The sequence below is a fragment of the Mastigoproctus giganteus genome, chromosome 4, assembly GCF_048544385.1.
Source record: "Mastigoproctus giganteus isolate SK-2022 chromosome 4, ASM4854438v1, whole genome shotgun sequence".
NCBI lineage: Eukaryota > Metazoa > Arthropoda > Arachnida > Uropygi > Thelyphonidae > Mastigoproctus > Mastigoproctus giganteus.
In genome coordinates this window covers 201,833,246-201,849,249 of record NC_143578.1, presented here as the reverse complement: position 1 = coordinate 201,849,249, position 16,004 = coordinate 201,833,246, and the positions used below count along the sequence as shown (strand labels likewise).

At 40.4% G+C, this 16,004-nt stretch overlaps 1 protein-coding gene across 1 annotated transcript in view; it reads left to right on the top strand.

Moving 5' to 3' along the window:
• Nucleotides 1–200: 200 nt before the first annotated feature.
• Nucleotides 201–16,004, top strand: part of LOC150087328 (protein obstructor-E-like) — a 46,844-nt gene continuing 31,040 nt past the window's right edge. The window contains exon 1 of the mRNA XM_090371130.1: nt 201–488. Coding sequence (XP_090227256.1) covers nt 437–488 — 52 coding nt within the window. The 5' untranslated portion in view covers nt 201–436. The remainder of the gene's footprint in view (nt 489–16,004) is intronic.

Below are 16,004 nucleotides of genomic sequence, written 5' to 3'. Positions count from 1 at the left end.
AACAAAGTATGCCAAAAGGGAGACTAGCACATCAGCGCCGCCTTTCCTTAGGCTCGGAGCCAAACAATTTCGAGGAATCAGGACAAAATAATCCATGGCTATCTGCCTACAGGCCACCTATTGACCCTAAACGACAACTTCACTGTAAACAAACGAAAACCGTTAACTTGTCGAACGACAACAGCTCTCCATTTGCTGGTCATCTTCTTTACTCTCATCCTTGTTAGATTCCCACCCCTTCTTAACTAGGTCTTTACAGGTGTTAGCCTAACCTGTTTAAGGCCTTGCTGTAATTGCACTTTGACCTTTGTGCATCATCTGTTGTCTACGCAATGATAAACCGGTCCTCCTCGCTAAGCTTCGTTTTTGGTGTGTCTTCGCTACTCATGCCAGACTGTTTCTTAATTTCGGGAATATCAACGAAGCATTATTCATCATGATGCATCTTGTCTCAGTTCTGTTTGCGTTTCCAGCTCTTCTAAGCATGGGTGAGTCGGAAGAAATAACTTTGTCATTCAAAACGATCTCTAAAATTATATTTTATAAAATACTTATTAGTTAATTGATAGTCGTAACACAATATAGTACTAACTTGATAAAAAAAATAAAATAAATATATATCTTTTAACTTATTATTTCTTTGTACAGGTTTACACCTGCTCAAAAATGCACGTTTGACACTCCTGAATATGGCTAAATTTCATGCTATAAATTTATCACAAAGAATTAGCAGCGACAATACTAGAATATTTGGTATATTTGCACTACAAAAGTTATGTTAGTTATATTTTGTACAACTATAAAAAAACATATGCCTAATTTACAGCTCTATTTATTATTTTATCAGGAAACGAGCAGGACGATCACCCAATTTCTAAAACTTATATTCCGGGACCACATAAGGTGAGAAGAGTTGAAGATGATAAAGCGAATATACAAGAACATCATACCGTATTCAGTAGTCACGGGACTTTAACCACGGTCATTTAAAGGGCGCATACTTTTGTACCCTCGGGCTTGACCATTCGGCTGCGGAAGCCCTTTTTAATAAAAACTCGGCGTTTTTATTTGCTCATTTGGCCATAAGCTTAAGAAAAATCTCACGAAATCATTTTCCGATTGAATTTGGAAATAAGCCACGGGGCAATTTTTTAGTTAAATTCAAAATAAAAGAAAAGAAAAAAAAAAAAAACAGTCTGCAGGGGATCTCAGAAAATACTGCAATTATACGATCACTTAATGTAGTTGTACAATTATTTAATTGTTCAAGCCCTTAAAATAATATTTGGTGCAACAATTTTCCGAAAAAAAATCTAACTTTTTGAAAATCAGAGTAGATTTTCCAAATAGTTATTTTCTTACGTTTTTCTTGCTGTAATCAGTACAGATTACAGTTACCATTAGTTACCACCACAATACAATGGAATGATGTAGCCATTAATGAAGTACAGCTTATTATATACTCATTACAGTGCTCAAATTGAGCCTTTCTCTTTAATAATGAATTTCTGCGCTGATACGAGGATGAATTTCTGCGCTGATACGAGGATAAATTATGTCTCAATGACAAAAATATTTAAGAGCAAACTAGTACACGGAGTAGTTCAATAAATATGAAATATTACTACGAGTAAACAGGAAAACAAAGATATACATATGAATACTTTTTTTCCCTAACAGAGCCATCCATTTAAAATATTCATCAGATGCCAATTAACAATAAGTTTTTATAAGCTTCTCAATTTTGAATGGTAAGATCCTCAAACAATTACCGCTGTATGCATTAAAAATATGGGAAATTTTTCTACTGTAACTAGATCTCTTTCTGCTTTATGAAGTTAGTGTCAGCCGATTAATTAAGCTTAGCCGTCATAAATATTCGATTCGGAAAGATAGAGTTTTCTCTCTGACTGCTCACTGCGGATGATAGTAGATGGCTCGCTGTTTTCTGACTTCTCAACTAATTCTCCAAATTCCCCAAAATTATGTTCTTTTACCCAAACCATAAAAAAAAAAAAAAAAACGAAGAGAGCGTTAACGACAAGTGAGTTCCTTTACCAAGTGTATTAATAACACTAAACTCAAAACGCAAATCCATAAGAAATGAAAAGTTCTTCTTTATACTCCAGCACACAACCACCAGGTCAGTGGAGTTTACAATAAATCAATCAATACAAATGTTAATCGTATTTAGCAATCACGGACTTGAACTTCGGTCCACTCAAAGAGCAAGTGCTACTGCACTCTCTCTCTCTACTGACCACTTGGCTAAGTACAGTGTTTGAAGAGACAGGTAATGAAAAGATCAGCAAATTCGAAAGTGACCATATTAGAATTATGTTTTTTAAAGAAAAAATTTAAACACCTGTACATAATATAAGAATCTGGAACATTTGACAGAGTTGCAAAAAGGTGAAGTCAGCAGGTAAACTTGAAATATGACAAGGATTTTATTATTACTTGCAGAAAGCTGGAAGATAATGAGGGATAAAATAACTCTCCATTTGAGAAAAGAAAATGGTTAGTGCTTTTTGTGTTTCTGAAAAAAGTACTGGCCTGTTTGGATCGGGTTCATTCAGCGATATGGTATAAATAAATAAATTTTCGGTTTATACTCGAGGACTACTACATAACGTCAGGGGAGTTCACAGAGAGAGAGAGAATGCAATAACTTCAACATACTTAGTAGTTACGCCGGCTTTAACCACAGTCACTCAAGCACTCGTCTGTACCTTGCTTTGACCACTCGGCTAAAGCCTTCGCCAAACATATCTGTATATAAAAATTAATTATAAACGCTTCTATTAATTAATCAGTTAAAGACAAAATATAAAAATAATGTTCTTTTAAACGTAATAACACAAATTCCTACTTGAAATTTGCTGGCCAGATAGTCCAAGTATGATGACAAAATGCAGCTAAGTTTCGAAACATGAAAATAAGATAGGTTATCAAAGTGCGCACTAAAACAGCACCACCACTGGTTTCTAATCTAACCCAATACAGAACTCATCTGATTAGGTTTTCATTTTCTATAGAATTCAACAGTCAACAGTTTGGAAAAATTAGAGCAGCGGATGGTTATTGGCAGAATGATGTTGAGGCAACGGCAAATAAACATGTCAAAAAATGATAATTTTAAGGTTACCACAACAACAATAGGAGATAGTGTCCTCACTACCACACTATACCACGTTCAAAGTCACTAAGATCTATCGTCTTCCCTATTCTCGCATTGAATCGCACATGCACAGTATCCCCAAAATATCTGTCCACCTGTTTATATCTCATGGTACGAACGGGTGATGTACCATGAGAACCTGTGTACCATGATAACCATGTACCATGGTTACCATGATAACCTGTGTGTACTGAAATCCCTCTTGTTGCTAAGGCAGTGTATAATTCATAAGCTTTATCATCAGTACGGTGATTTATTTAAGCAGTACTGAAACGCCTTCTACGACTATCCTCCAGTTCGATGTATTATTTATTCTGATAACAAGATTCCTTGCCGCCAGCGCTCTGTCCTTCTATTTTCAGCTCAAGTCCTTATTTCTGGCGTTTAATCATCTGTTAAGTGCTTGCGAATTTCATTCTCAGCGTGTAATCATTTTGATCTTCTTTAACAGACCGGTTCAACAATTAGGACGACAAAGTTGTTTGAAAGAACATCTGCGCTTTTTGTGAAGCAACATAATAAATTATTCCTTTTCTTGTAGACGCCCTTGATAATGACCGATTAAATTAAAACGTTACATGAAATGGTATGTACATAAGCATTGCAACAGCGTACAAAAACGTATAAAAGTCTACTAATGAGACGTCTTTTCTTAGGTAATGTGTGATGTGATGTCGGGTTGGCAATATCGAAAACCAAGGGCGAAACTAGCGGAAACTATGCAGAGGAAGTGGGATCACATCTAGGCCCAGTTCCAATAAGGGTGGCCAATCCCAGCAGTTCTCATCAGAAGCACATTCCTGGTGTTCGCTGCTGACGACAACCTCGTGAAGATGCTCATCTTCAGGAAGTTTTAGTAAATCCAGGGTGAGACTGGATAACGCCAATTCTTTGTAAAAGTTAACCAAAAAAAGTTGGCAGATAAAAAGTTCGCTTTTATTTATGTGCTATTTCGAATCGATAAATTCCAAAGAAAAGTATAAAGGAATAAATAATTAATCAAATTATACCACGTGCAGGAATTTCTCTAATTGCAACAAGTTAAGCCTGTGAGGAACTACTACTGTAACCTGTGTCTAAGCAATTAACAAAGTAATTGGGAAATGAAATAAAATTACCTAAAAAGGAAGAAATTAACAAGCAAGAGCCAATACTCACTCTGGGAAACAACAGCACAGAATTTGTGAATTCCCAAGGATCGCATTTCTGTCTTGGTCTGCTTATTGGAAGCAAACTGACCGCAGGTGCTCTTATGCGATCGCGAATTACAATAAAAAATTAAAGACACGTGCTTAAATGTGGTCTGCACCTCTGAAACAAGCGGTAATTAAAGAAAGCTAAAAGACAAAACGAAAAATTCACTGTGGACTGGAACCAAACGACAAGCCTAAAAAATAGACAAATTATCTATTAAACTTTTTAGTTTTTCAGTTTAGTTTTTAAAATCTCCACCTACCAAAAACTTGTAGAAGGTGTCATTAAAACACATGCTCGATATTGCACATTTCGTTTTTCTAACCAAATGCTTTTTCATTTAGTGTCCCAATGCATGTTAAAGAGCAATGACGGTAAGGACGAAGAATGAACAAAAATAAAACTAATTAAATGGATTCTCTTCTCGACTAATCTGAGCTTTTGTTTCAATATCTTGATTTGACAAATATAAGCAGTTTTCAACTATTGTAGATGAGTGCATAGCACGACACTGGCAACTGTCTACAGTCATATGAGCGAATTTTTCTTATGCCGAATATGTTTCCCTCTTTTATGAATACAACAATGTCTGGATAATTCTGTTTATCCAGACTATTATACTCATTATTTTATTTTATTAATTTTATTTACTATGTACATCCTTAAAATATCCGTGCAAGAAAAACTAGGCGCCTCCGTAGCCAGGAGCGTCAGTGCGTAGCACACGCTTCTTGATCAGACCGGGGTTCGAACCCATGAGCCACCAAATACAGAGGATGCGGAAAGGTCAGGGAATGACCACCGCATATCCCCGGAGCAATATGGCCTTAGTTGCTAATGCTCCTAAAAACCAAATAACAGCAAGAAAAACCCTCAAACCGATTTTTACCTCCAAACTGTAATTACAAGGTAAGCGGAATCTAATACAGTATTCTTTAGTAGCCTTAAAATGAATTACTAGTAAACTAATACATATTATACGTGTATTAAGCTAAAAGAATTAAAGGGCATTATTATGCATATGCCCATCCCCCTCTTAACTAAAAAATTGAAATTAAAGAAACAGAACGCAGGAGGCATTCTAAAAAAAAATCAAAAGCCTGGTTGCCATGCCCCCCCCCCCCTTACGTCGATACCTGGATACGCCACTGATAACCTAGATATACATAACACAGAACATATCGATAGGCTGGGAGAAAGAATCTGACTAAACTCTACAGCGGTTCATGGGTTATAAAGTAATTACTCATAGCATTTGCTATCATATGCTATTACCGAGAACCGAGTTCCCATTAATAATTCTCTAATTACAACCCATTTTGGACAAACAGTTAATTCTTAATGCCCATAATTAAAAACAAGTTCTGGTTTGTACTCCTGCACGACCACAGATCAGAGGAGTTTACAATAAATCATGAATACAATCGTATTCAGTACTCACGGGTTAAAACCACGATTCACTCCTGGAGGGTATGTCACTGTACTCTCGCCCCTGACCACTCGGCTAAGTGTTCAACCATCCATAGCAGTTTATCCCTTAGGAAAACAGTAATTGTCTCCAGCCGTTTATAATAAACGAAAAATAAACATCAAATTACATTTCGTCCCTTTCAAATTTTTTCTCTACCCCTTCGCTGTTCTTCGTGCTATTCTTTATCAGTTTATTACATCACAGCCAAATACAAGTATGTGGTGAATTGCTAGTTATTATTCTTCTTCCATCCCGTCCACCACCACATCGTTTCTGCAATCTAGATATTCCTGTTGGACTGCACTAAAACCTGAATCACTTAAATTCCTATCCCGGTGAGTTTTGATGCGGGAAAAGTATTTTCGAAACGCAAACTTTCCTGTATGTATTATATTTATGCTTACGTGTGCTTTAAATACGTGAAAAGACTGTAAGAGATACAGTTTGTTCAAAGTTAACTAAGTACTGAGCAGTGCGATAAAATGAAATGGAATGTAACAGACTAGCTCATAATCACTGCTATTACTATTAAAATCACTATAATTACTATCTCTCTGCAAAGTTTTCGCTAACTTGGATCGCCCTATTCATCGAAAGTGAAATTAATGATAGATTATCACAAATAAATGGCAATAATACTTAGAAAGAGAAGTACTGTTTATTTATATAGCATCACTCTAGAAAACAACTTCGTGATGAAATTACTGGGTAAGAAAGATTAAGGTTTATTTTGAAGAGGAAAGTTTATCGTGTACACAGGCCTAGTATAGCAAGGCAGAGTAATAAAGGAACAATAATACAGATAATCCGTTGCCAATGTAAAATGAAGGATAGAACATCAAAGAAAACATTACGAATATATGCACGGGCTTTCTTTTATTACAGAAAAAGGCGACTCCAAAGTTAATGAAGACATCATCTACTTAAGAGATAATTAGGGAGCAAATAAGATATGTAATCGACTGCTGGTTTTGAATGTAAAATAAAAGTAAATCTAGTTAAAAATATAAATGATTTCACTGCTTAGTGCACAAGTCTGACCTCGTAATTTAACTACCTTTCCATGATGAGATTAAATTTCCAGAAGGGAGAGAGAGAGAATTCATATCCACATTTCTGTTATAGGTAGATCTTTTAAACCGCTCTCATAGAAATAAAGCTCAAGGAGCGAATATTCAGGACATCAGAAGACAGTAATCCCAGGAGGAGTTCCACTTCATGGTTTCAGGGATAAGCAACATAAAGAACCGGTTTTGGGGTTCTGAAAACAGCAAGCAATCCAAGAACTATCAGCAGAAGGAACTACTATTTAGCCTCAGAAGACTGCAGCACAAGGAGCTGCTTTACCATAGCACAAGGAATCGCTTAGAGCCAAGAACACAATGAGCTGCTCTATAGGCTGTCATCAATGCACCAGGAGAAGCTCTAGTATGTAGCTTTCTGCCTGCAAACAGAAGGAAAGATTGACTCTGCATTGTTTTTTATTCACTTAAACACATAATATGCATTTGCAAGGCATTTCTTGTAATTATAATGGTGCGAATAAGTGCACCATGGTCAATTTGCATGGATAGTAAAGAAAGGCAAGAAGTGTTTTTCTAACTAACATGATACCGACTATTCAAATTACTTTATACCTGCTGAACAGACAACGTTATAACGAGGCAGAGAGAGACGTCTGCTTCTTGTTCAACCTGGCACATTCTTTGAATGCAGGGACTGTCTAGAAAAATAAGTCTACTTCGGCATTGACAAAATGCAAAATTATTCTGAAAATACGGTTTTTAGTTTCACCTTTTTTCCTGCGGACGCATCCTGGGGAAGTTTCAGTAGGTACTAACGAGCTGTTTATGAACAAACCAGATTCAGTTCTTGCAGTACAAAATTTCGTGGAGCTCATTAGGCAAGCCAAAATTTGTACTGTATTTGAAAGATCCCCTGTAAGCGAACGTACAAAATCTTTATGCTTAAAGGGTTTGTGAGCTATGAGTTCAGATATCGCTTCAGACTTTATAACTAACCTGAATTAGTCGGCCTCGACGATCGCATGGCGTTTTTCTACCGGAAACTCGGGTTTTTCGCCCAGTACACAGCAAACAGACTGAAGAATAATGCACGCAGTCACACAGACTGTCACAATATACTAACTATTCATGGCCTTAACTACTTTAGACCGGAGTTCGAGTAGATGACCTTCATCAACCGGTGAAATACCACCACTTTGCTTATTGGAGGCTTGAAGTGGTGAAACCCATGTTTAGTCTCTAGAGCAAAGTTTTCCGGCATCCCCCTCCCCCCATACTTCTCCTTCAACCCATGCACGGTACTAAGTACTATAGGTTTTGATACCTTTCGTGTTTGGGGTTTTCATAAAAAAAAAAAAAAAAAATACGGAGGATGCGGAAAGGTCAGGGAATGACCAACGCATATTCCCGGAGCAATATGGCCTTAGTTGCTAATTCTCCTAAAAACAAAATAACAAACAAACAAACTAGCCTTAACTACTCAGGCGCTCAGAACTCACCTAACACCTAAGCGTTCCATATAATTGTTAAGTAAAATATGAAGCTCGTTTGTTTTTTTTTCCCCCTAATTTACGCATATTCTTCCTCCTGAAGTCTACTGAATGTTGTACTTACAAATTATAGCTTTGATTGATCATATGTCTGGCCATGATGTGGCGTGCTTTTCTCATTTTTTTTCATAGGATCAAATTCAAACACCCCCTTTTTCTTTTACATCTGATGTACTTATTAGTAAAATCTGACTGTGGGAATAAAGCCAGTAAAGAACACCACGCCCTTGCGTCCTGAGAAAAACCATCAAACGTTGGCGTCATTTGGGCGGATGGTCGCAGACGCCCCTTCCACAATGTGAATCACTGTTTATCATTTATAAACGAAAGGACGCGAGAACGTTACTTTTTAACAGTTGAATTGCTTTTTCTTTCTGTCTATAACATATTGGAGGAAATTTTTAGGCGCGTTCACATATATATACAGGGTGTCTCAAAAATACACGGCATAACTTCAGGAATGAGTTCCTCATATGTAGAAAATAAAAATATTTTATATCAACATAGTTCCGGAAATGCTTGGTTTCCGAGTTTTGAAGGTCTGTCTATGACACTTAGCTGTTCACATCACCTTATAGAAATTGTTCAAAATGTCCACCTTCTGAATACAGGCCTCACATCGACGTCTCATGGACTCGCGAAGACGATGCCAAATTCCTGGCATGTTTCGTATTGTCTCACAACCTGCCACAATTCGATTGCGGAGAGTTTCCACATCAGCTACCGGAGTCGAATACACCAGTGACTTTAAATGGCCCCACAAGATGAAATCTAGTGGGTTTAAATCAGTGAGCGTGGAGGCCAGGCAGTTGGTCCACCTCTACCTATCCGCCGACCAGGAAACCTTCGATTCTGGTAATTGCGGGCTAGGTGGCTGAAATGTGCGAGAGCGCCATGGTGCATAAAGTGTGCTTGTCGACGAATGATCAGCGGCGTGTCGTCCAAGAAATCAGGCGTATTGTTTTCCAGAAAGTTTCTGTACGCCTGCCCTGTGAGTTTGTTTGGAAGTACATGGGGCCCAAATAACTTATCACCAAAATCATTCGCCCAGATGTTTTGAGGCTGAACCGCTGTTGGTGATGTAATGGAACAATTGCATGTGAGTTTTCCTCAGCCCATACATGCTGATTGTGAAAGTTTTGGATTCCGTCTCGTGTGAACTGTGCTTCATCTGTGAATATCACTAAGGCAGGAAAGTGAGGAGTTGTACCACACTGCTTCAAGAACCACTGGCAGAACATTATTCGCTCAGGGTAATCTGCTGGTGACAAGGCCTGTACCCGTTGCAGATGGTAAGGATACAGTTGGTGTTCTCGCAACACTTTCCAAATAGTCGAACGTTGAACAGCCAGTTGCATTGCTATTCTGCGTGTGCTGATTCCAGGAGTGGCATGCACAACATCCAAAATCTCCTCTACTTCAGGAGTCGTAGATCTTGGTGGTCCTCTGTGGGCAGCGCGAGGTGTAAAGGTCCCATGTTCACAAAGGCGGCGATGGACACCTTCAAACGTTTTCCTGTCTGGACATCTTCGTTCTGGGAACCTTTCGTGGTACAAACGACGAGCCTCCAGAGCATTGCCGTCCGCCAAACCGTACATAAAGTGCTCCTGATTTGAGTACATGGTCGGAATGGAAAACCACCAGATTCTGTCAGTACCTTGTGATGAAGGCAATCACCTGCGGGAGATAAGACATTCCGGTTAATAACTCGGGAACCAAGCATTTCCGGAACTATGTTGATATAAAATATTTTTATTGTCTACATATGACGAACTCATTCCTGAAGTTATGCCGTGTATTTTTGAGACACCCTGTATATATATATATATATATATGCTAAGTGCCTATTGAGGAATTTATTATAGTTACACACAGAGCGTACAAATAAAGAAGAAATATATGAGCTTTCGGCTATATGGTAGCCTTCATCAGAATCAAAAATACATGAATGGCAGTTGGAATGAAGATGTGCACTGCCAGGTGCGTGAGACGCGAGGTTTAATTGTTTGTTGACGTCTGTGGCTGTGACGCATGATGACGTGGCCAGCGTTTGTCCAATGATAGAACTACTGACTCTGTGATCGGGTTGACTTGGCAACCGCTGTTCCTGTTCAAGGATTTATCCGAAGATTTTATATTTAACGATTCCAACCAGGTACGCTTTAGGTAATGGTGGGATCTGTCTACCACCACGACATCGCGGTGTGGGTCGATGTCGTGGTGGGTTGTCCAGACATGTTCGGCGATAGCTGAGTGTTCTATATCCGCTAAACGGATCGCTCTTTTGTGCTCCGAGAGACGTTTCTCGAGTCGACGTCCAGTCTCTCCAAAGTAGCAGCTAGTGCAGTCACGGCAAGAGATGCGGTAGACCAAACCGCTCTGCAGAAGGGCGGGGACAGGTGTTTTCACGTTGGAAATGAAAGAACGCAGTTTCTTGCCTGGGAGTTGGATGCACTTTATTCCGTGCGTTCTCAGGATTCTACCGATCTGTTGTGACAGGTTGGGGGTAGTATGGGATGAATGCCCTCGTGGATGGCTCGTCACTGTTGGTGTTGTAGCTGGTCGTCACGATGTCACGTGTCTGTAGATCACACCTGTCGAGGACGTCAATGGGGTAGCCACACCTCGTAAGGTCTACTTTGACCCTAGTGACCTCTTTGCGTCTTTCATCAGCGGAGCTGGAGTGTGTCCAGGCGCGAGTAAGCAAGGTTCGGGCAGTGGAGAGGAGGTGGCCTCGCGCGTGTGCTGACCGGAAGTTGGTAAACTGGCCAGCACACATGGGCTTACGATAAACTGTAGTCCTCAGGTATGTGCCTTCACGTCGGACAAGTGTATCTAGGTATGGTAAAGAGTTGTTCGACTCCAGCTCAATCGTGAATTTTATGAAGGGCGATAGTGAGTTGAGGTATGATAGAAGTCGCTGACCTGAGTCTCTAGGGATGACCACGAACACATCGTCAACATAGCGACACCAAAAGGCGATGTGATCTGGTGCGTGTGCAAACGCACGTCCCTCTAACTCCTCCATCACGATGTTTGCTGTGACTGAGCTGACAGGGGAACCCATGGCCGTGCCATGTATCTGCTGGTAGACTGTCATTAAATATGATCGCACCCCCTGTTAAGCACAGTCTGAGGGCGGCGGAAATGTCATCGGGTGTGAGACCAGTTCTTTCGTTGAGGGTTCTATCATTGTCCAAGAGTTGTTTTGCACAAGAAATGGCAAGTTCCACAGGGATGGAAGTAAAGAGCGATATGACGTCGAACGATGCCATAACTTGATCCTGCGAGATGGATACAGTGCGAATCCTCTTTATGAATTCAACACTGTTGGAGACGGTGTGGGTGGTCTTGCCAACTAGAGGAGAACAACTCTTTACCATACCTAGATACACTTGTCCGACGTGAAGGCACATACCTGAGGACTACAGTTTATCGTAAGCCCATGTGTGCTGGCCAGTTTACCAACTTCCGGTCAGCACACGCGCGAGGCCACCTCCTCTCCACTGCCCGAACCTTGCTTACTCGCGCCTGGACACACTCCAGCTCCGCTGATGAAAGACGCAAAGAGGTCACTAGGGTCAAAGTAGACCTTACGAGGTGTGGCTACCCCATTGACGTCCTCGACAGGTGTGATCTACAGACACGTGACATCGTGACGACCAGCTACAACACCAACAGTGACGAGCCATCCACGAGGGCATTCATCCCATACTACCCCAACCTGTCACAACAGATCGGTAGAATCCTGAGAACGCACGGAATAAAGTGCATCCAACTCCCAGGCAAGAAACTGCGTTCTTTCATTTCCAACGTGAAAACACCTGTCCCCACCCTTCTGCAGAGCGGTTTGGTCTACCGCATCTCTTGCCGTGACTGCACTAGCTGCTACTTTGGAGAGACTGGACGTCGACTCGAGAAACGTCTCTCGGAGCACAAAAGAGCGATCCGTTTAGCGGATATAGAACACTCAGCTATCGCCGAACATGTCTGGACAACCCACCACGACATCGACCCACACCGCGATGTCGTGGTGGTAGACAGATCCCACCATTACCTAAAGCGTACCTGGTTGGAATCGTTAAATATAAAATCTTCGGATAAATCCTTGAACAGGAACAGCGGTTGCCAAGTCAACCCGATCACAGAGTCAGTAGTTCTATCATTGGACAAACGCTGGCCACGTCATCATGCGTCACAGCCACAGACGTCAACAAACAATTAAACCTCGCGTCTCACGCACCTGGCAGTGCACATCTTCATTCCAACTGCCATTCATGTATTTTTGATTCTGATGAAGGCTACCATATAGCCGAAAGCTCATATATTTCTTCTTTATTTGTACGCTCTGTGTGTAACTATAATAAATTCCTCAATGAATCCAGAGCGCGTAGGCCTGTTTCGTTAAGTGCCTATTGTCTTCACCATGTCCGGTCGCATGTAACGGAGGCATTCCCACTGGACGGATTTTTATAAAATTTTGTCTTTGGTCTTGTTAAAAATAATTCTCGGGGTATACCAAATTTCATTAAAATCGGACAAATAAATATCCAGAAATTACTTATTTTTTTCCATACAATTTAGAAAAAAGAAATTCATACATTAAAAGTAGTTTCAATGTTATTATTGAATAACATTGAAACTACAGTATTGTGAAATTTAGACAGTCCGTGCACGCTTTGCGTGTATTGTTATGTAAGACTCGTGAAAAGAGCCAAAAAAGAGTAACGGGAGGACAGTAATAAATATCAGGCAGTCATAATTAAACTAAATAGCTAAGTTAGTATTAGCATTAGTAAAGGCACATGATACAAGAAAGCATCAGCCAAAAAAAAAAAAAAAAACCTTCCCGTTTCACCATCCACTCGCTCCAAATGTTTATCAGAATCTCCAAATAGATTCTGCTTTGAATCAATTTAAGCTATCAACTTCTACAACCACAGATGGAAGTTTGTTCCGCTGGCTAAAGGCAAAGCTCCGCACATCTATCTTACAACTGTCTTTCCTCAATTTGAATCTGTGCCTTCTCAAGCGATTATTCTGAGCAAGAGGAAGAATCCCATCAGCATTCAGCATACTCAAACCATTCAAGGCCTTATACACCTCAATCAGATCACCTCGCATGTGCCTAGTCTCCAGATGTTGCAACTTGCAGAACTTAAGCCTCTCCTCGTAAGAGAACCCCTGGTGCCCCTGAAACTCTGCCCCCTGTTGGAGCAGAGTTTTAGGGGCACCAGCGACTAAGGCTATATATTGGTCGGTGGTTGATTTTCAGTTTTCTGGGCAAAAAACGCGAGATTCCGGGAGAAAAAACCAGGCTACACTTTCCTGAGACCGACTAACTCAGCCACATTGTGAAAACAGGCCCATAAAAATTCCTCACGCCATAGACAGAACTCGAACTCAGGTCTTTTCCGCCCGGTGTGAGGAGGGCGCCGATTCTACCAATTGTGCTACAGCGAGGGGCCTCAGGATGGAGGAGGGCGGTGCTTATACGCACTGTGCTACCAGCGAGGGCCACCGCTAGTAGAAACAATCAAATGAACACAACCAAAAGTATATATACAATACTTAGAACACTGACCACACCCATTAAGTAAAGATGGAAATGGGGAAAAAATTAGAATTAGTGACCCTGGTCCAGTGTGTGGGGGGGGGAGGAACACAAGCCAACTACTCGAATGTGGCAAGAGCCCAATGGTGCAAATGACCTTAATCCCGGCGTTCCTGAGGACACACTCTACACTTGCACTCAGTGCTAATACACTGAGTATATGATGGAGGGAGTATATGATGAGAGCTTTGACGATCAATTCGGCCCTGGAAAGATTGTGCAAGGCTCAAGGGGTAGAATTTTTTTCTGCCTGGTCTGTACTTGTTGACAGGAGAGACTGCTTCTACACAGATGGGATACACTTAAATAGAAAGGATGCAAGAATATTTGCTAATGCTATCAGGCAGTGTTAGGTGGGTCGGAAAACTGCTAGCTTGCGGGGATCAAGGACTAATAGTAGCCACTGGCAGAGGTGAAAGAGATTCTTGCACTGCTTCTATTGAAATGAGCAGCAGCCTGGAAAACAAGATGCAGGGTATTTCAGAGCCTGCTGCAAGTTATTGCGGTACAAGTAAACACATGGGTTGTGTTTGGGTAGCTAAGAATAGGAATAGGAATAGGTGCATGCATACTTGCGTGTACACCACTGCTAGGAGTTTGGTAAATAAATTTGATGACTTTGAGGTATTGCCAAAGAATCAAAGGCGTATATTGTTGGGATATCAGAGACGTGGTGTCACACAGATATAAGGAATGCAGAACTGGAATTTGGAGAGTACAATGTGTACAGGAAGGATAGACAAGATAGGAAGGGAGGAGGGGTTATGCTATTAGTTAAGAAACACATAAAAACCGAGGTAGTGAAACCAGTCGACATCGCTGGACAGTGCAGTGTCCAGTCAGTTTGGTGTGACATAACCATTGGAAGATCAAAATTGAGAGTAGGAGTGTGTTATAGGCCTAATGACTCTGATTAGTATAATAAGGAACTGTACAGGGAAATAGAGTTGGCCAGGAAATCAGAGAGTCTTATAATGGGGGATTTTAATTTCCCAAATATTGACTGGAATTTGGGGGCTTCTGTGGATTTATTGGATGATTGTTTTCTACATCAGCATGTTCGGGAGGCAAATAGAGGGAGTAATACTCTTGATCTGATTATCAGTAGTGATTCTTCATGCATTAAGAATCTGCAGATAAAGGAACCACTAGGTAGCAGTGATCACAGTGTGCTGAAGTGGAATTTACTCAAAGAGGTAACTACCATCAGGGGTAAAGGGAAGGGTTTTTGCTTTCGTAAAGGTGACTACGGTGGTCTGAAACAGTATTTAAATTCTATACGGTGGGACCAACTGATGATGTTACCAACAGCAAATGCAAAATGGGAAGCATTCAAAGAACTTATCTTGGAAGCTACTAGGCTTTACATACCAACTAAGAAATATTGTTCAAAGTTTAGGCCTAAATGGATGTCAGATGAACTAATGAGACATATGGCAAAGAATAAAAATGCATGGAATACATATAAATTAATGGGTAACATGGAAGCCTATGATAGATATAAGCTTGTCTCTAACCAAGTCACAAAGGAGATTAGGCAGGCAAAGGAAGATTATGAGAAATCCTTGGAAAAAGATGCAAAGAAAAACAATAAAGAGTTCTTTATCTATGTAAACTCTAGAAGGAAAAGGATGAATCAGATTGGTAAACTGGATATTGATGGTTCAACTGTTGATGATCCCGATCAGGTGGCTAACAAACTAAATGAGTATTTTGCATCTACATTCACCCATAAGGAGTTATTAAGGGAGGGGAATGCCAGAGGTGAGTTAAACTTTGGGAGTGAGCTGGATGATTTCGTAATAACCGAGAAGAAAGTGGAGGAGAAATTGTTGAAGATAAACATAAAAAAGGCACCCGGGGTAGACAGGATCTATCCAGTTTTGTATTAAAAGAGGCAGCAAAGGAAGTAAGGAAACCTTAGCCATAATTATGAGAGCTTCTTTGGACTCAGGGGAGGTACCCATCG